This window comes from Lytechinus pictus, chromosome 4 (genome assembly GCF_037042905.1).
Source record: "Lytechinus pictus isolate F3 Inbred chromosome 4, Lp3.0, whole genome shotgun sequence".
Taxonomy (NCBI): domain Eukaryota; kingdom Metazoa; phylum Echinodermata; class Echinoidea; order Temnopleuroida; family Toxopneustidae; genus Lytechinus; species Lytechinus pictus.
In genome coordinates this window covers 2528906-2550074 of record NC_087248.1, presented here as the reverse complement: position 1 = coordinate 2550074, position 21169 = coordinate 2528906, and the positions used below count along the sequence as shown (strand labels likewise).

Below are 21169 nucleotides of genomic sequence, written 5' to 3'. Positions count from 1 at the left end.
TTTATCTCATCATTTTATTCGGATATCAAGCTTTTGATAATAATCTATATAGAAATAATAAGGAGCTTCGCAATATTCATTTTTCTATGAAACACAATCTCATCGATAATTACACCACTTCAACTCACAAAAAGGGCAAACATTTTCTTTCCTAGAACTCTGAGTGGTTTCTTACTAGATGACGTGAGATGGTGTATATAAATATATTGTTTTCATTTCAAGAAGTTTGGGTCTTTTCAGTTTTAACGAATTTAACTCATCAATAACTCAAGAACATTTTTGGCTTGCCCACAACCAGGTGAATAAGATCCCATGCTCCAGAAAACGTGAAATATTAGATTCGAACTTGCCATTGCCTGTCGGGCAGCAAGTCTACCACTGTGTCATCTCAAGTGGTATATGGCCTGTAGATACCGTAATGCAACTATTGATAAAAAATTTAGAATTTACGTTTATCAGACTAAAACTAAATTATACATATCCCTCTCTCTCTCTCTTCCTCTCCCTCTCTTACAGACCGTTGGTGTTGATGAGGCAAGCCTTTTGGAGACCACCGTATCATTCATCAGTTCGTTCTCAAGCTCGACGTCGACAACACCCGACACACATCGCCGTGGAGGGCGCCATACAGGTATGTACTGGGGTACCACCAAAATGGTGACCACTGATCTGTTCGAAGAGAACTCTCTGTACAGGTTATAAGGCAGCATTGGTCAGAAGTACTATCGTTAATGATGTTTACTATTAATTGCAGCGGCGAACAGATGGATGGGGGCTTGGGGCGCCCCCTTAATATTTCACGGCAAAAAAAAAAGAGAAAAGGAAAATAAATGAAATAAAGAAGGGTGAAATTATGTCAAAATCTATCACAAAATTTAATTTCTGTAACAAAAATGTTTAATTTTTATTTCGTTTTTTGCTCCCTCGCAAATTTTTTAATTATGAATTGAAAGTTATGAAATTTGCCTGATAATTATGTCAGACTGCCCCCTCATACTTCTTGGCTGATTTAGGCCACTGATTAATTACATTGCCCATGTTGATCAGTATGTGTAGTAAATATCAAAATACTTCGGTTTCGTATTACGAGTACTGAAGTCATTCAATTTGATTGAATGATAGTAATTAACTTGTTATAGAAATAAGGTATTTGTTATACAAAGTCTTCATGAAACGGGATCCTGATTAGCATTTTTCTATTGAGTGTATTTCGTCTTGCTATTTTATTCAAATTTGTTAATTTTGCCTTCCATTCTACCATGGTACCATCCGTTTTCCAACTTACCGTGATATATAGTTTCATAGTATTGAATAGAACCTTCTAGATTCACATTATAATTTCTGTTTGACGTACTAATGTAATTTTGATGAAAAATTAAGATAGTTTAACCCGAATCTCTATCCATCTCTCCGGAGGAGATAAAATGTTTGCTCATTATTTATCCCATTTTAAGGCAAAATTTTAATCAACAAAGTAGACGGGCCCTTCATCTTCGGCATCGATCGCCATCTAAGTAATGTTAGCACTGGATGCACATGCGAGCAGTCTCTACTCTAAGTAAACATCTTCTTACAGTAGAGGCATGGTTGAATGTTTGTACAGCCTATTCTCCTTGTGTAGTGGTCTTTCAGAATGTCTTGTTTGACAACATGGTTAAGTGGAGCCGTAAGAGACCAGAGTTGATCGATCAACCTTGCCTGCGGGCACCCTGTGACGATGATGGCTCCTAGGACTTAGGCACCCGATCGTAGGAGAAAGTATAAAAGCTTCTGGGCAGTGAACTAACCAATGTGAAACAATATAATAATTGCTGATACTGGCGAATGAGCCGATGTGTTTCTCCAAAACCTGAATCATTTTATGCTCAGATTCCATACCAATTAATTTATTGCACCCATTAGATTTGCGAGATGTGCAGACTCAATTTCCCTTGTAATCTTTCTTTGTAAAATAGTGCCTCACATTATGTTTCATACCAAAGAAATCCTTGGGATGAGATGGGAAGCATGCACCTTCCCTACTCTGTGTTTATGAGTGCTGGTGTGGATTGGCCATGGTTGGGGATTCCTCCATTGTTGTGAATCTTCTACATTGGACTTTGAGAAAGGTAGCTTCCTCCTCACAGAGACCAGACTAGATGAGTGGAAGGTTGAACGTTGTGTAGGACGATTCATGTATGATCCGAAGATAATTAATGATGTAATTCTTATCCAACTCTCGTCTCTCTTTTGTTTCTTCAGATGACAGCCATGCCGTGGAAGTGTCGTCACATGAGTCAGATCAAACTCAGGATGTGTCTCCTACCGATGCCATCTTAGCTGGTTTCCAGGACTGCATGGAAGAGACGATCCGTTACTTAGTCGATGTCGAGGGTTTCTCTCCCGAAGACGAGGTCGTCGTCGGACTCACTGCCCATCTCTTGCAGATTCGTGCCAAACTGGACATTAATAACGACGCAACGGCATCGACCCCCTGGTCATCTGGACGTTCATCGGACGGACCAACTGAATGTGAAGCGACGACCAGCACACAAACATCACCTCAAGAAACCAATACCCCCTCCCTTGCCCTGTCAACAGAGTCCATCAATCCGCCATCTTTGCCAACTACGAGTAGGACATTACCTGGTGGGTCTGTAACCCGTGGGTTGCCCCCTGCTCATTTAATGACACCATTGACTGTTGATACAAATCAGTACTATGCCCTGCCGTCTCCGTTGAACCGTACCGCTTTGGCTTGCGCCATGAAGCCATCTGAACCTCTTTTAACGGTTGCCTCAACCCGACCCACTCACACCGTTCCGGCTCTGACATCTGCGGCTATTTCATCTGTCAGCGGTCATCCGCTAACCGCAACTGCACCCGCAGCGTATTCAAGGCACGCCGCGGTAACATCGCAACAGCAACCTCCGGTTCAACCGCCACCGCAGTACCAATCAGTTGTGTCAGCTAATGGATGTTTGATCCCTTGCGTTCCGGCGTCCACCTCTAATCAAAGACCGTATGGTTTCAACCTGAACTATGTTGCACCCTATGTAGTTGCATGGGTCAGACCTGTGCAGGAATAACAGTACATGTACATACATTGTTGGAAATGAGTGGGACTGTTCTATCTTGTAAATGTTACCAATTACTTTTTAACTCTTGGTGTTATTGCACACACGTATTCTTTCCAAAATGTGTGAATGCTTTATGAAAATAAGGGCCATCTTCTCAGACCATTTAATACTATTTGCACCTTGAAAGGTTTTGTTTTTCAGTTTTGGGCCAATTTTCCAACATTCTATTTAAAAGTTTGTTTTAAATGTTGAATTATTATGTTGGAGTTTCAGTAATCATGGTAATCTTTGGAATTAGAATAGTGTACATTTTCATGAAAACAAAAACTTTGAACACCCAAGATTGTTTTGAAAATATTTTTCACCCCATCTTAAATGTGTTTGCATCACAAATAGTAATGTTCATTGAATATACAATCATGCATTACCAAGGCAAACGACCTACATTAATATAACAATTTCCCCTCAATATTTCACTATCTTATCATATACTGTTTCATTTTGAAGGTCAAGTCTACCCCAGTAAAGATGATTTGAATGAAAAGAGATTATAATGCTGGACATTTCATCAAAATCGTATGTAGCCTAAACTAAAAAAGAGTTATGACATTATTAAGATTCGCTTGATTTCGCAAACAGTTATTTGTACTTCCTGTTTATTATGCAAATGAGAGAGCCATTGTCGTCACCCACTCACTTTTTTTTAATTAAATGAAATATCACAATCTTTTCATCATTATGATGTAAAAAAAAGAAGGTTTGATCCCCTCTGAACATGTGGAGTTGCTGCAAACTGTTGCGATTCATAAATATGCTTTCTTCTTGTCAAGCCTGCAAAACTAGAAATATTTGGCATTTCAAACAGTAAAATACAAAAAGAAATAGTGAGTGGCATCGTCACCTCTTTCATGTTTTACACTAAACATAAACGAAACTTTAAAATGTTATCAGTTTAAAATTCTATATCCGATTCTGTTCAAATTTTCGTCACTTGTAACAGAATGACTGTCTGTAGAGTGATGACAGATGGCGTAATGTCTCTAGATGCCTCAGTGCCTCTGACAGACTGGCACCGATGGCCTAATTACAATAAATGTTCTTATTGGAACAACAACTTTATATTTCATCTCCAATTAATATGAGTGCCAGTCACTGTATAAATGAGCAAATAGACCGAAACTGGACTACTATCTTCGCATTCCGCTACGATTAAGCACGAATGTTGATTTCCTTGTTAAAGTGTTGAAATATTTTTGGTTGTCTATTGGACGGTTTGGTTTACACAAAGCGTGTAATAAATAGTTTTGTCATGTCCTATCAGTGAAATTGATGTCATACATGCACGTTTTGCCTTATACTGGATGATTATTTTGCTGATCTGTACTCGAATATCAAGCAGTTTATTAATCGTTATCATGTTAAGGTGACAGCTATACTGTTTAATTTGAGTGTATAAGGTAATTGTAGGCGTTTTCTGTTTTCATCGGATAAAAACAATAATATTGATAATCGGAATTTGTGATTAAAATGTAATTATGATTTTAAAAAGAACTGAGGCATGTAAAAATATTCACCATCATAATAATTTACCAATAATTATGAACTAGAGAAATTTGATAATAATGAGACTTATGAAGCCTCTGCATGCTGTTTTCACAAACACTCCAGACGTTTTTTTTTTATTCATTTGTTTGTTCTCTTGATTGCAACTGATAACGTATACCTTAATGTATTCAAATTTCTGATGACTTGAGAGAAAAGACGTATAAAGAAGGTTGAATTGGTGAACTTTCAAATAAAATTTCCCAATACCCCTCCTTCCTTAAACTTTTTTTTTAAATTACTAATTGCAAATCGAAAAGGAATGAAGAACCTGAACATAATTATTTGTAATTGAGTTACGATGTTGTTCATTTGCTTTTCAATTATTTGATTATCTCTTGTTATTTTTTTTCCAGATATCATGCAGCATTATCCCCACAACATTCCCCCCCCCCCTCTCTCTGTCATTCTTTCTCCTTTTCTCTTTGAATTCTAAACCGAATCTATTGATTTTATGACAATCGAAATCATTCTGCCTTCGCTGTTGTCATGTAATAAAACATTCCATTTCATACATGTATATTATATGCGTTCAACATGACAATGAATGTATTGGTTGTGGGGGTTGTTTTTGTCTTGTATTATTTTGTACATGATGAACATGTAAATATGTAAAAGGACCTTATTAAAAAAAGATCATTCGCAAACAAATTACCACAATTAGTCGTATGTAGTAATACTTGATTCAGCCATGGTTGTTTAAAGCTAGTGTTACATCAAAACCGAATTCTCCCGAATAAATTCGGACCGATTCTGCCCGAATACGGCCTGATTCGGTGAATTCGAATGTTTCCGAATCCCTCCCGAATTTTCTCGCATTCGCGGAGGGAGAACTGAATACTCCCGAAACCACCCGAATACGTGTATTCGGATGAATTCACAGCTGATTCGGTTCCGGTGTAACCGTAGCTTTATTCGGGAGAATTCGGTTTTGGTGTATTCCTAGATGTACTGGTTGACAAATTTGGCATTTTTGTATCACCAGAGCCACTGAAGGAACGGAGAAGACAAAGTATTTGAAAAAGTTGTCAAACAGTAACATACTGCATTTCATTACACTATTCATGACGAAGAAAGAGCCAAATGTTATGATATTAGTACAATAGTTGAACTGATGTAAGAGATTTCCAAATCCAATCCAAATATTAACAATATTATTGACTATGACTAATTTGGTTTTGCGGTAGGGATATACGTAAAGTTGATATTTTATCGTACAGGGGTTAAAATGCTCCCAGAAACAAGGAGGGAGCGAGGGGGAGAGAGGGTATAGAAGGAACGTATACCAGGTAATATAATAAAATCAAATCAAATCTTCGATTGATATCGATTTGTCTTGAGATATAGCCAGCAATTTTATATCAATCACACTTTGAGTTTGATTTGTATATATTGCAACTCTTCGTAAAATGGGGCCAGTAGTTGTCATTTACGTTCACAAAGTATGAATTTATTAGTCGTACCTCCAATATCAACAAAATAATATGGCGAACGTTCATTTGCTCATGCAGCCCCTGTTTTATGGAACAAAATCCCTAATTCCCTGCAAAACAATCGATTCAGTTAACAAATCTAAAACAGCTCTTATTTATTTAAATTGTACCTTGCCTCAAAACAAAATTAACTCACCAATACTTCTCTTCCTCTCCTTTGTTTTCTCAAGCGCTTAGAGACTTATTAATTATTTTGTTATGTGTTATGCGCTATACAAAAACTGACCATTATTATCATTTTCTATTCAGTAACCATGGTAATATTTAAACCTAAGTGAAAAAAAAAGGAATGCATGTTTACGAGTTTTTTTATGAGAGCGGATATGGTAGATTTAGTTTTCGTCTATTTTCCTTCTCTCGGTATATCAAGCGAATAAAACACTCTTTTTGAAGAGCATCGGCATAGTGGAACTGGGGCTTTGGGGCAAGGGCCCGGGGCACGTTAGGCACTCGAGGGGCGCAAAGGGAAGCAAATAAAAGAGAGAGAAAAAATATCTTAGAATCGCATAATTTTGCGCCCCTATCATAGGTCTGAAACTTTCTCTCTTTATAGACGTCATCGACGTCCAGTATTTGCAGCATTTGAAAAAAAATATCACTGATTAATTTGAAAGAAATAATGTAAGATCTGAGGGCGGCAGTTTGACGGGGAGCAGAAATCACAAAGAGAAAAAGACAAAGAAATAAAGAAAATGAATGAATTCGGAGGACTTTGCACCACGAGTCTCAATAAGAGCAAATGTCAAAATAGTATTCAAATCTTTTTCAAAGGGGGAAATTGCATAATTTCGCGCGCCTGCCATAAATCTGAAACTGCACTTTGAACTGAATGGTCAGGTCCCATTGGTTGGTTGGTTGGGTTTAGTGGTGATGGCGCTATCCCATCGATATCCGATGATTTACGCCAGGCTATGTGAGAGGGATTCCACCCTCCCCTGTACAGCTCTCGTCATTAGATTTTGCTATTAATTATTGCACTGTGCGTGAGATTAAGATTCACCTGCATGGGGAAGGCGTATTGCAGTATTAATTTTTATTATTATTATTATTATTATTATTGTAATTTTGTTTAATAAACATCGGTTGTTACATGTAACAGTTAGTACTCGTCAGTAACTCGTGCTTGTCTTTTCCACTGTTTTCCTTCCATGGACCTGAGTGTTAGTTCATCATGTTAATTGGTTTATTTCCCAGTTGCAGGTTGCAGCTTTTAAATCAAAATTGAGGGGGTGCAGAAAACGCAAAAGAAAAGTGGTTAATGAAGAAAACTATAAATCTTTATGGTTCAATCAGACGCGCGGTTATACGGGAGTGGGACTTTGTAGATTAAAGCCCCCCCCCCCCCCCCCGCCCAAAAAATATAATGAAGAGCTCTTAGACAAAACCAAAATGGAAAAACTGAGCACGACAAATATGAGGAAAAGATGGAAATTTATTGGGCACACACTACGGGGAAACCAGCAAGCATCTGCAACACAGCATTGACCATTATGTCGACAAGTGCTCTAAATTAATTTGAAAATTTTGTAGCTTGGTCGCTAAACGCTTCCTCGTTGATGTTACAGCCGAGTTCTTACCCATTTCTCATCTCATTTACTATTCGATGAGTGTCCGGGCCTTTTCACACGTGAATCTTGAATCATCATTGTAATGATGATTAGAGGCGTTCGTGATTCTAATCATGTTCTAGGTTGGTTTCACACGTGCTAAAAAGTCGTCCTTATAGCCTTATTTTTCACTGGAATCATCGTTCAAATTACGATTTTTTTTTAACCGTGTAAAAGGGCGGTCCATCTCTTATAGGACCGTCCATGGCTGGATGTAGCCCTCTGCATGATATGTCCATGACTTTCTGTTCTCGGAGCCAATCCAGTCCAGGTGCTGCCTATTTGGTGATATCGTCCAACCAACGACGTTTTTATCCTTTTTGATCACCTATCATCTTCTTTTTTCAATTAGTTGTCTTGTCCTTCTCCGTTTTGCTTCTTTCACCTTTTCCATGATACCATTGGTTTGTGTTTAACTTCTAATTTCTGTGTTTCTTTTTTGTCCCTCAGTGTGATGTTCAGCATTTTTCTCTCCATAGCCCTCTGTGCTGTCCTTATTTTTTTGTTCGAGTTGTTTTGTTGTTGTTCATGTTTCCGATCCGTATATCATTGTTGGTATGATACAGGAATTGAATAGTTCCCTTCTCAGTACCATTTGTATTTTTTTATCACATAGGATATATGCTTATATCTCCCGAAGCTGTTCCACCCTGCTATTATCCCTTGACCTCCAATAAAATGATATTCAGTATCAATTTCAGTTTTTGTTCTAACATTTATAGTCATACATATTGCAATAAATTTAACAATTAGAGTAAGACAATGCATGCAATATATACAATTTGAATTATAAATTTAAAACAAAAATTAATAGTACTCATTGCCATAAATATATAATACTAAATATATATATAACACATACAATATATATATATAATATATAATATATAATACAATACCAAATATATTGATAAATAAGTAATGTTTCGTCAGAAATGGAGAGGTCCACTGTGTAGCAAGGCTTGCAAGTCGTGGACCCCTATAGGATAATAATTAATAGTTACATATAAAAAATGGCCAACAGAGAGAAAAACAACCGCAACATATGACAAGGAAAGCACACTTTACAAACAAAATGAGGGAAGAGTGATTAAAAGAAAGAGAGAAATGGTCTGCATGTGGATTTAAAAAAAATCTTATTTAGTCTACACCGAAAGAATAAAGATGGCACGCAAACCATTTTGATTAGAAATTAATAAAATAAGTGTGAAACTTGAGGAGCGGTGACGATTTTATTTAAAATGCGCTACAGATTAGAATAAAATGAATTGCAGTTTAAGAAGGGTGTTCAGCTAAACGAGCAAAAAGGGACCGTAGTTTTGTACGGAGTCAAATATTTTTTTATATTTATACAAGAGATAGAGCTACGTCGATCTGGCGCTGCACAGCGGCTGCCGGTCTCACTATTGGGCAAAACAAATTTTCGGAGGATTTCTGTTTCTGGTTTCCACGGTTTCGAACAATAAATATGAATTTTTGTTTTTAAGGGCCTGTAAAATGTAAGTTTTATTACTTCTTTATTTCATTTATTCATTTGAACATTCATTTCAACATGGCAACATATACAGCAAAAGATGTCATATCCAGCAGGTATCTATCATGCCTATAAAACACCGATATCGTGAAAAAATCATGAAACCTCTCGTGCTGAACAGTCATCAATGACTCGGGTGCTGAATTTTGAATAGCGCCATCTCCCTGTCTTGATATTGCAAGCATAAAAAAAAATCGTGTCCACGAAGACTGTCTAAATCAAACAAGCAGTCATTTCATGAAAAAAAAAATAGATAACTTTGAAATAACTGAGTCGTGAATTCCGAATTGCGGTGTGTGTTCGCAAGACAATGATACGCACATTTTCGAGTGGTATGTACAATATTCATGAATGGTCACCTAATGATATAATTCCTCTATTCCTTGTTCCAACATTCCAACTTTCTGCGATTGAATGGAAGATTTCCTTACAATAAAACCCCTACAGATAAAACTTTGTGTAATTAACACAGAAAGAATGACATTTAGCCCCTTTTCTATCTTTTTTCTCTCAAACCTTTTCTCTCTTTATCTTTCTCTCTCTCTTTTGTTTCGTTCCCTCTTTGTTCCCCTTTCCCCTTTCTTCTTTAAACCTCAACGGCTGTGAGCCTGTGAAATATTTACTGATGGAAATTAAGATTTAAAAAAAAATTTAAAAAAATAGCTGTGCTCGCAAAATCGCAGTGGTTTTACAAAAAATGGTTACATTGATTTATTACTTTTCTGTATGAAAAGCGTTCGTTTTTATCTTTAATCTTCTTTGACAAAGCTCTGCTTTGAAAAATAAATTCAAGAGGCGGTGATATTAAGGTGGATAGGTGTAGTGAAGTGGAATCGGAAAATCGGACCCGTCGACGCGTAAATATTTTTTTTTTCAAACGTTACCAAATTCCCTAAAATGTGTTGGCAATACATTATCATTGGTGCGCTAATGTCCTTGGTAAGGCATTTATTATCCTCATTACCTGGTCCCTCGGAGAGGACCTTACTCCGTCGGTCCTCAGGCTGGTTGTTTGCTTACAAGCATTCACGCTTTCTTATAAAGCGATCAGGTAAAAAAAACACTACCAGATGATAGACACAGACAACACTATGCAAATAAACAAAAATAAGACAATTAACAGAGAACAAGACGAACGTTGGTCAACGTACAGTGAGATAAAATTCCTTTTGATAAGAAAATGAAAGAGAAAAGTTCTGCAGAGTCTCGAGATCACATCTATATTAATTTTACATTGTGTAAAATTACAGAAAATTCGAATATCAGGTATGATATCTACCAAATTTCCTTTTCTAAAACTAACCTGTTCTGTTAAATTTTACAGAAAATGTCATGTTATAACTATTAAAATATTTTTTTTTCAACGCTTTGCCAAAATTTGCTTTAAAGAATAACAGGGATTGGCAAAAATAATGACAGATTTTCGGTTGTAACATAAATTTTGACAAACTGTTTATAAAACACAAATTTTGACAGCTTTCTCGTCATTAGATTTTGCTATTAATTGCACTGTGCGTGAGATTAAGATTCACCTGCATGAGGAAGGCGTTTTGCAGTATTAATTTTATTATTATTTATTTGATAATTTTTTAGGGTCCGAAATATACAAAGGTGGTAACTTTGGTAAAAAAATACATTTTTGCAATGCCGATACTAAATTCAACTGTCGTCTTGAAATTCTTTCGATAAGTACATTTTTCTTTGCGACATGCAATTATAAACTGAATGTCGCAGAAGCTTGAATTTGAAATCGAAATGCTGGAAAATATAACACATGAACATTTACTGAAAAACCCCAAACCTCAATGAATAGTCTTTCTATTTCTCGAAAAAAAAAGTTTATTTTCAGTGCCAATTCGTCCAATTGCCAACTCGTTTACTATCATTTGGTCTACCTTCGGTTCGTCCACTATCCACATGGTCTAATTTCCAATTCGTCCACTCACCATTTCGTCTAATAACCAGTTGGTCCAATAGCCATTTAGTAGATATGCCATTTGGTCTAATTGGACTAGGTGTTAATTTTGCAAAATGAATGAAAAGGAAATGGATATTAGACCAACTACATGAGACGAAATGGTCATAGACGAAATGGTGGTTAGATAAAGTGATGATTGGACCAAATGGTTATTGGACCAAATGGTTGTTAGACGAAATGTTGATGGACGGAATGACATTAAACTAAATGAAATTAGACCATGTGGTGAGTGGACGAGTTGGCAGTAGGCGAATTGGCAATTTACCCCCCCCCCCAAAAAAAAAAAAAAAAACCCAAACAAACTCTATAGCGCCATCCGCGGCAGCAATGATCGTTACTATCGTCCGCTTTTATTTTTGGTTCCAAAACACTTCCAGACAATTAAAATCTCACCAATAGTAAAATGGGAAAACAATGTAAAACATGGGTTTCACTTTGAATATGATATCTATGATTTTCCTATTAGTTCATATTTCGCTGTCAATTAAATGCTCCCTCGAAATCCACTCCGTTGCTAACAGGACCTGAACCACGCAGCCTTGAAAAAAAACTTTGGTGAGGCATAACAAAACACAGCGCGTGGTGCGGCCGACCGTACAGCGTCGTAGCGCTCGCAGCAACCGTACTGTTCGCATACGACCACCACCAGTGAGTGTTCTAACGACCCACTTGCTCATCAAATCCTTTTAATTTGGACTCAGAACCAGCTCTGAACATATCTGTCTTCACATAATTGTGGCACCCAACCGAACACAATTGGAGCATGCTTTATTGAAGGATATTCTGCTGATCGAGACAAGAGCGTTGTGATTTCTTCAGCAAAACATTCTAGGAATTACTTGTTCCGTCTCGCTGTCATCGTGACGGAGGTGTTCAACTTCTTTTACCCCCGTAGCTTCGGCTGAATTCACGGTGACCGTTACCATTGTTTTGCTTTTAAAGCCGCACGTGAGAATTATAAGTAACGTTCATCTTTATTAACAGTTTGGAAAGAGCCTTTCTCACTTTCGGAAGTTTCAGATTCTCTTTGATTATTGGATGATGGCTGATGGAGGGGGTGTTCCGCTTGATATCAAGGTTCCCATTGGAAGAAGAAGAAAGAAAAAGGTGAGTGTGTACCCCCCCTCAGACTCAGACTTTGGGCAGGTGGTGGTCAATGGTATATGGTGGTGGTAGCCGGAATGGAGGGTGGGAGGACAGTTTGCTTTTCATTTTCACTGTGAAATTTGCTGTGGTAAGTGGTCAAAGGCACTTGACTAGACATAATGGAAAAGTCTGGGGTTCGATACCCGATCACGGCACCTATGCCCTATGGCAAGGCATTTAATCAACTATGCTCTATTATTCTTCGCTGAAATGAATGGAAATGCTATAAGTATGTGTAGAAGCAGTGTGTGTGTAATTATGTTTGGAAAAATGGGGTTCAAATAATGAACATGAAGAAATTACCTTTTTCTACAGAAGTGTGCCTACATCAAATGTATAATGATCAAAGAGATGATTTGTTTTTTTCAGGTACAATTGATGACCATATCATAAATTTCCTCTATTGTCATGCTATAGACCAGGTTTTCAGGCATTGAACTATATATATAGTTAAGATGAAAAACTTACTTGTTGAAATAAAAAAATAAGCCCATCAGTTTCTACCATTTTCACATATCACTCTACTTCAATTTGGATTACATGTAGGCCTACATTATACATAATCTTGTTTTAGTTTTGACACCTCGTCTAAGAAACTGAGTTAGATTGAACAAAACAATTTATGTTTTTATGCGCATAACATTCAGTTCTATATCATCTTGTGTAAAGTAAACATGGATTACCTTTTGAAGAAAAAAAGCAAACATGCAATTTTAATCTGCAAAACCCAATTATACATAATAGTTCTTGTTCTTCCAAATTCCCTCTGTTCTGTTTCTCAAGAAGAAAAGCCTGAGATAATTTGATTGTTTGCTATTAATGAGCCTTCAGCCATGTACTCTCAGCCATTGACTGTGAAGGTGAATTCATTTTTTGTCTATTTTCAGAGAGATAGAAAAAGACAGAGAGGGAGAGATAGAGTAAAAAAGTGGGGTGGGGTCTGGTTGAGATACAGAGGGGGGGGGGGGGGGAGGGATGAAAGAGCAACCAATATAGATAGAAAACTGTTTTGTGAAGATATTACACCTACTAAATTAACCAGGTCTACTTATAAACACCATATAATTTGTTTTTAGAAATTTTGTTTGAATTGGAAAACATTTTGAGCAATCTTCTTCGCAGAGTTAAAGTGATTTAAATTATTTGGCTATAAGACAAGGAAGTCAACTGGATGTGATTGTATGTAGGTCTACAGGTAATTTGCTGATGAAATATCTTGCACACAGTCAACACCCACACCCTTGATATTTGTAGAGAATAAAATTATGTACATTGTACAGATGTACTTTGATAAGTTGTGAGCAAAGTTCATCAGAATATTTCAAGCAGTTATGATATAAATTTAGTTCAATTTGGATACCGGTTTGCAAGTTCTACGAACCATGGTCATTGTGTGATAAGACAAGGTGTGACAATATAAAGACTGGTTACAAAGGAGATGAGTAATATGGTAAGATGTTTTGTAAGATTCTATGTTTGTGTTGATCCATAGCAAGGGGATCTCCACACCATGTGGTAGCTATGTTTATACAGTTATAAATGGGTGCGCCCATGCAGCAGAAGAGCCGCTATTGTTGGGTTGCTTATTGTATGGTGCTGTATTTTGGGTTAATGCTATTGAATGTTAGAGCGTGGGGTGGAGGCTTGGCCTTTCTTTACAGGGTTATTCAATATGTCTGCAAGTGTTAAGTTGAGCTTTATAGATGCTTGTGTTTCATGTTAAGGTGTTAATAGTTTGCTTCTAGATAACACCATCTGTGCATTGCAGTATGTGATGGGGAAAAATGTGAACGTTTTGAAGAATACTCACTTTTCTCTGTGAAAATAAACGATATGTCAAGCTCAGAATAAAGTGAAATTTATTGTGGATGAAGTCACTGTGGCTGGCACTATTTCTCCTTGATACCCTTCATGGGTTGAACATCCTTGAGAAATTGCCCGAGGGTCAAGTTCACTTACAGACCCAGCTGACATCAAATTTTGATCTGAAGAATTTATGACCTCTTTAGGAATCTTGGTTTTTATTTGAAATGAAAGGCCAATGAGTCCCTGGATAGAGGAGTTTTTCATTTCTGTCTGAGTCTAACCGACCACCTGTATTGGTGTGTGATTTATGCCAATTCTGATTTATTCATTGGTTTTAGTCTTGAACTACATTGATTTGATTGTGACAAAGACACGAATATACTACGTAAATACATGTCATATTCTAGTGATATGTCTACTGGTACATATCATGTTCATCTTGTAGCATTTTGTGTAGTCTACGTGAGTGGGTAGTCTGCATGTAGTTTTAGTTGTGATGCTGTTCAAGGCAAATTGTACTAGCAAAAAATACAAAGAATAGATACAAATATTTTTTATTGTTTAATAAAATATTTTTTGTTAAAATGATTAGATCCTTGCAAAATGGGAAGTGTATTCATGTCAATGATATTACGGTAATGTGGATATGTATGGGAGAAATCTTGCAAGAGATAATTGTTGAATGCTTCCTCCCGCCCCCCCCCCCCCCATGAAGATAATATACCCCTTTCATAAACCCAATAAAACATATCCTCCAATTAGCCGCCTAAGAGTAATGTGGATAATTCAATAAAAATTGCGTTCACAAACTCCATAAATTATTTTTACGAGCGCCCGTCCTGAAAAAGGTGGATAATCGTCATGACAACTGGACACGCCCCCTCCAATGCGGTTGTGTTGGAAAAGGGTGACCTTGTGACCGCACCATGGCAATTATCCGCATTATTTGGAAATACGTTCATAAACTCAAAATCTTGTCCCGATGCCGCTATTATGCGGATAATAGCAGCATCAGAATAATGCGGATAACTCTTGTCCTCCTCTGATTTTAGGACCAAATTATGCTGCTATTAGCCGCATAATTGTGTTTTATTGGGTTTATGAAAGGGGTATTATTTTAGCATTTTTCTTGTATTTCCATGAAAATGGAGGTCTTGAATGTTAAGATTGATTTCAGAGAGTGGCCAAGAATCATGATTGAGCAAACCCGGGTTATACTGCTCACATTTGGTAATATAGCTAGTAGTAGACAAGACCAATATGGGGAGAATTTGAGTTCAAGGAGCATTTTGGGGTAAAAGTTGGGAACCGGTCTATTTCACCTAATTTGAATGTGCTGAATCTGATAAGACCGGTTCCCAAGCCAATTTTTCATGTTTTGACCACCTAATTTGCATAAACAAAATGGCTGCCAAATTGACAATTTATAATCTTATTTCTACAATATTCTTTTATAATATTCGCTTTCACCGATGTGGATACTGCAAAATCCTGCATACTTTACATGTACCATTTGGGAAAAATTGTTATTTCTGTTTGCGGCTAATTAATTATGCAAATTTATGCATATTTTGCAATATTATGCTATAATTTGAAAATTACACCTAAAATGTTTATTATTTTGAGTACAAATAGCATTTGTATCATTATAATAATTGTTTAGCCCTTAAATATAATATACAAGTCAATTTTCATATGTATTTTATTGTTCTTTGATATTTCTTTTGTGTTCTTGTATGTTCTGCCATTTGCTTTGTATATGTTTGATATGAGATCTTAAAAAAAATAATATCATTGGCAGACAAATATTGAGCTTCAATGATTGAATCATTTGATAAACTTCTTTTGCCACAAATGTTAATTGTACTCAGGAACAAATACACACACATGCTCCCACACCCACACCTGTATATAGAAGTAATATACTTGCAAGGTATAGTAGACATGCCCAATATAAAAACATTGATGCTGATCCTATAATCATGACACTTACCAAATTCAATGAACCCGTAAGAAAAGAAGAGTTTAGAAGTTGGAAAACCTGTAATCATGCTGAACTTAAATTTCTTGAAATAGATATATTAAAATGTTTCATAACAGATCAAATAATCAATTAAACATATATGATTTACGCAGTGTAGTTTATCAATCGGATATAAGTATCAGTACTTTGTTAACATCCTTGCAGCAAAATCATATCTTTGATTCAGCTCCATCAGAACTGCAATCATGGCAGTTAACCAAAAAACAATTTGTAATAAATGCAAAGGGTCTGTATTACTGGATCACTTACTAGTTTTTTTGGTCATTACCGATTTATTTATTTATGTGGCAACGATACATTTTCCCCAAGTCAACCATCAAAGTGAAAACTGAAAACCACAGCTTTTATCCAATCCTTACCTTAGAAGATTCTTTGACGAACGATACTGAATACAGAAGAGGAAATGTTAAAAACATGGGGCTAAACACAGATTAGCTCCATGGTTAAAACATGGGCAAAACAAGGTTTCCAGCCCAGTCACTGCCCAATGCAGAACAAATTTTCACATTGTGACCTATGGTTAAAAAGTGCTAGAGATGCCTGTTGAAGGTAAATCAGCATGGAGACAGTTGCAGAAGTCCAGTCTAGAGGTTATCCGGTCATCCCGGTCATGGATTATATTTTCTGCACCACCTCATGTAAGACAATGTCTGATCTCAGCAATTCTGTGGAGCTGGTAATATGCAGATTGGCAGACATGTGATGTGTGTTTCTTCATGCTCATTGTTCTATCAAAGACTACGCCAAGAGATCTAGCCTTGCATACTGCAGATATATAGCTTCCTCTCCTATTAAGACTGGAGTTGTAGTCATAATAATTACGCATATATGGAGATGACAGAACAAGATACCGGTACTTCGCTTTTTATTGTTAAGCTCCAGGAAGTTGACCTTCATCCAACATCGAATCCTCAATGGCAGCACCAACAACAGCAGCTGCACGAACCTCTGTATATTTACCTTCTGGATCAAAAGTGAGGTATACAGCTGGATGTCATCAGCATAGAAGTGTATACCAACACCATGTTGCCACATTACAGAGCCAAGAGGAGTGATGTACAGTTTGAAGAACAAGGGACAAGGACAGACTCCCAAGGAACTCCATATCAAAGGGTAGTCACAGGAGTCTGCATGCCAGTGATGAATACAGCTTCATACAGCTCTGTTGGCAAGGTAAGAGAAACCTGCCATTGGAGTGCAGAATCATCAATTCCAAAACAGACTGTCAGTCTCCCAAGAAGAATGACATGTTGACTGGTATCAAAACCGGTTGACAAGTTAAACATAACTTAGGCAACTGCTTTCCTCATAGAAAGAGAAATCCTGGCTCTACAATCGAAGAAATTCTCGACCTAGACTTTGATGGTGATATCTCAGACTCGCATGCAGCCTATCAGAGCTGGGTAAGCTATTGGATGCTGTTGGGTTTAATACCGATCAAAATAAGTGGATTAATAATCACCCACAGGAACGGCAAACATTCCAGGAACCCACCATCCTCTGAAAGATATCTTCGTTATCAATTTGAAATAGTCTATCTTATGAAGATATGAAGATGTGTGAATATTAGAAGTTCGATAAATGGCCTAGAAGACATTACACAATTCACTGCGGTATTGAAAAGGTGCACTCCGAGCATTTTAACACCTGAAACAAGATCTGGTTAGACAGAAGATTCTCTCTCAAGACAAAAGTTTAGGTTTTTTCTATGGATCTGTGACATGAGAATCGGACATATCTCAAGAACACAAACACGATGACTTCGATACGAACTGCCTCCGCAGAATACTTGTACTAAATTGGTTTGATTCCAACAATTAGAGATGACTTTTATAATATGAGGCTGCCCTATCAATCAAGCCATCCAATTGAACACCAAATCGATGATAACTGACATTGATCATTCAACACCCTCAAGGAAAAGGTGTATATCAAGCTGGGGGAAAGCTGGATGCCTCTAGGTTGGATGAAGCGGCAATCCTTGATAGGACAGGTGCAGTACTACATTGGAAAAGATATATTATGGAGATGCACATGTAATCCGTTCATGAAGTCCAATGATAAAAAATTGGCTTTTAAAACACGGAAAACGGTCTAATTGATAGGCAAAATGAGAAATTAGATGGATTATATGTGGGTTCAGTTCTGATAATTTTTTTCAATATTGGGACAATTTGACGAGCGTAATGGAAAAAAACACAGGACATCTCATTTTCAGCAGACGGTTTTCACTTCATTTTGCTGAAGAAAAACACACTAAATATATATACATGTATGTGTAATCAGATTCTGTTGGTCGGGAACATAACTACTCCAAAGGATATTAAATGCAAGTGATTGACTATTAGGAGTTGAGAATTTCAGTACTGTTATGATTCAAATTTAATAATTCATAATCTAAAATTGTAAATATGAATGAATTGATTGATATCATAATTCAAGATACCATTTTATAATAAAAATATAAGCAATTAATAGTGACATTCGCTTGAATACAGATAGGTTCATGAAATTCGTTGGATCTCCACCAGTGTGCTTTTAAATGGGAAGGCCCTCCGTGCAGGAGTTTACCTTTGTATGCAGATGTGGGTGTGGGAGTGGGTGAATCTGTTTATGCCCATGGATATATGCGAATAAAAAAGTGATTACATAATTAAATAATTGAAGCTTATTATTTTCTGCCACTGATAATCAATAATTTGACAGATCCCATAACAAAACATGTACAAAACAAAAGGTACAAAATACAAAGAAATACATAAGAAATTCAAAAACAATAAAATACATTATTATTCACTGTGATATTATATTCTAAGGGCCGTACAATTATTTATAATGATGTAAATGCTATTTGTACCAAAAATATAAACAATTGAGCTGAAATTATCAAATTATAGCATAATGATCCAAAATATGCATAAATTTGCATAATTAATTAGCCGCAAACAAAAATAACAAGTTTTCCCGAAAGGTACACGTATGTATGCAGGATTTTGCAGTATTCATGTCTGTGAAAGCGAATATAATTAAAAAACATTGTCGAAATAATATTTTGAATTGTCAATTTGGCAGCCATTTTGTTTATGCAAATTAGGTGGTCAAAACATGAGAAATTATCTTGGGAACCGATCTTATCAGATTCAGCATATTTGAATTGAGTGAAACAGTCCGATTTCCAACTTTTACCCCAAAATGCTTCTTAAAGTTTATATAGGCCTGTTTTTCCAGAATGTGTCTAGTCTATAGGTCAAGGCTTAAATATACTGTCAGGACTATGAAAGAATGAAGTACCATCCATCTTTCTTAGAAAAAAAATAGTGAGGTTGCAGTGCACTGAATTTACAATGTGATATGAATAGATAAACAATAAAAATACAAACTGTTAAGACTTATATGACAATACTAATAATTTTTTTAATTTCATAGGATAATTTTAATAGCTAAACTCCTTCCATCAGTTTACTCTTGTAGTTTTATACACATGTTGGCATACCCTTCATTGTCCTTTTTCTAAAAATATTGGTTTGGTTAGCTGAAATTAATTGATTTACTTCAGTTCTTTTTGTAAATGAGATTATTTGGTGAGTCAATCTTATCAGAGACTTTTTGACTGTCACACTGTTATCTTTACCATCAGTCTAATTGTAATGCTAAGTCATTATTTGATGGCTTTTTTTTAAGGCGACTTCTGCTTTCGAGGCATGTTTAACTGTTATAAGCCGCTATTCAGCAAACAAGAACAGCTTGCTCAGACACTATGACAAACAATACAATCTAATTGTTTGCATACAAATCCAGTACACCAGATTGAATTAAAGACATAATAGGGAACATTGATGTTGAATGAAAAGGGCAAAGGGCTTCTGTTGTTGTCAGTGCATGAAGTACCAAGTGAGATGGAGAGAATTTGTAAGGGAATAATTTGGAAAATCACAATGAAAGTCATGTCACAGATTATATACACATTGTGAAGAGAGTTGAATTCATTAAAAATTATTTTGTGTAAAGTTAATGTGGTTGTGTGCTTTTATAGATTAATCAATATTGTTATCACTGATTCAGTCATTGGGATAGAAGATGAATAAATATGCCTAATTCTCAAGAAAGAATATTTAAACTGCAAAACACATTTATTGTGTAATTTGCAGTCTAGCATAATAGCCAGATATCTCCTGTTTAAAACACATAATTTCCAAGAATAGTATTTTCTAATTCAGTTCCAAAGAAATAGAGGTGTTACATAATGATATTTGTGGTTTGCATTAATTGTAAAATAATGTCATGAATACACGATGGCTCCATGCACCTACCAGCATGTAGGACATCACTACAACAATATGTGGTATATAGGCTGTACATGTAGTGGTGGTTGAAATGCACTCTTCCAGAAAAATGAATTAAAATTTATGTCCTGATGCAGGCCTTCATTATTACTCTTCCTCTCATCGAGGATACTTGAAAATTATGATGGACAGTAAATGTCAAAATTTTTGACAAATGATAAAAGAATATGATTTTTGTACAATGTTTTAGATACTAGCTATTCAAAAACCAAAACTAAAAACAAAACTTTCTAAGTAAGAGATAATGCTCTTGGTAATATTTTCAGACTAGGGCAGACCATGGCATGAAGAGGCTTTCAAAAGTACCCTCAGCTTTCCTCCCATCAATTCACACTAATCATATTTGATAAGGAGGACTGGTACCAATGGACTGATCCCGTTCTCATTACCATCCTAAAACTAAATTACTGGAAACTAGTTTAACGTGTAATGAGAACGGTTGAAGCGGTCTTGGAAGCGATTTTCCAAATCGGTTTGGAAAACCACCTGGTTATTTAGTTTTCAAGATCGCTTTGCCTCGTTAAACTGGTTTTATAGTGTGAGGACACAACCGTTTT

The 21169-nt window shown here is 36.3% G+C and overlaps 2 protein-coding genes across 2 annotated transcripts in view; both read left to right on the top strand.

Annotated features, from left to right (window-relative positions):
• The first annotated feature begins 399 nt into the window (after positions 1-399).
• On the top strand, positions 400-5315 carry LOC129259708 (hairy/enhancer-of-split related with YRPW motif protein 2-like). The gene is made up of 2 exons (XM_054897970.2): positions 400-631; positions 2242-5315. Exons 1-2 carry the CDS (start codon positions 400-402, stop codon positions 3066-3068), a joined length of 1059 nt encoding a protein of 352 aa, XP_054753945.2. The 3' UTR covers positions 3069-5315.
• An 11977-nt stretch (positions 5316-17292) lies between these two features.
• Positions 17293-21169, top strand: part of LOC129259709 (prickle planar cell polarity protein 3-like) — a 142950-nt gene continuing 139073 nt past the window's right edge. The window contains exon 1 of the mRNA XM_064098891.1: positions 17293-17442. Within this exon, the coding sequence (XP_063954961.1) occupies positions 17293-17442 (150 nt within the window). The remainder of the gene's footprint in view (positions 17443-21169) is intronic.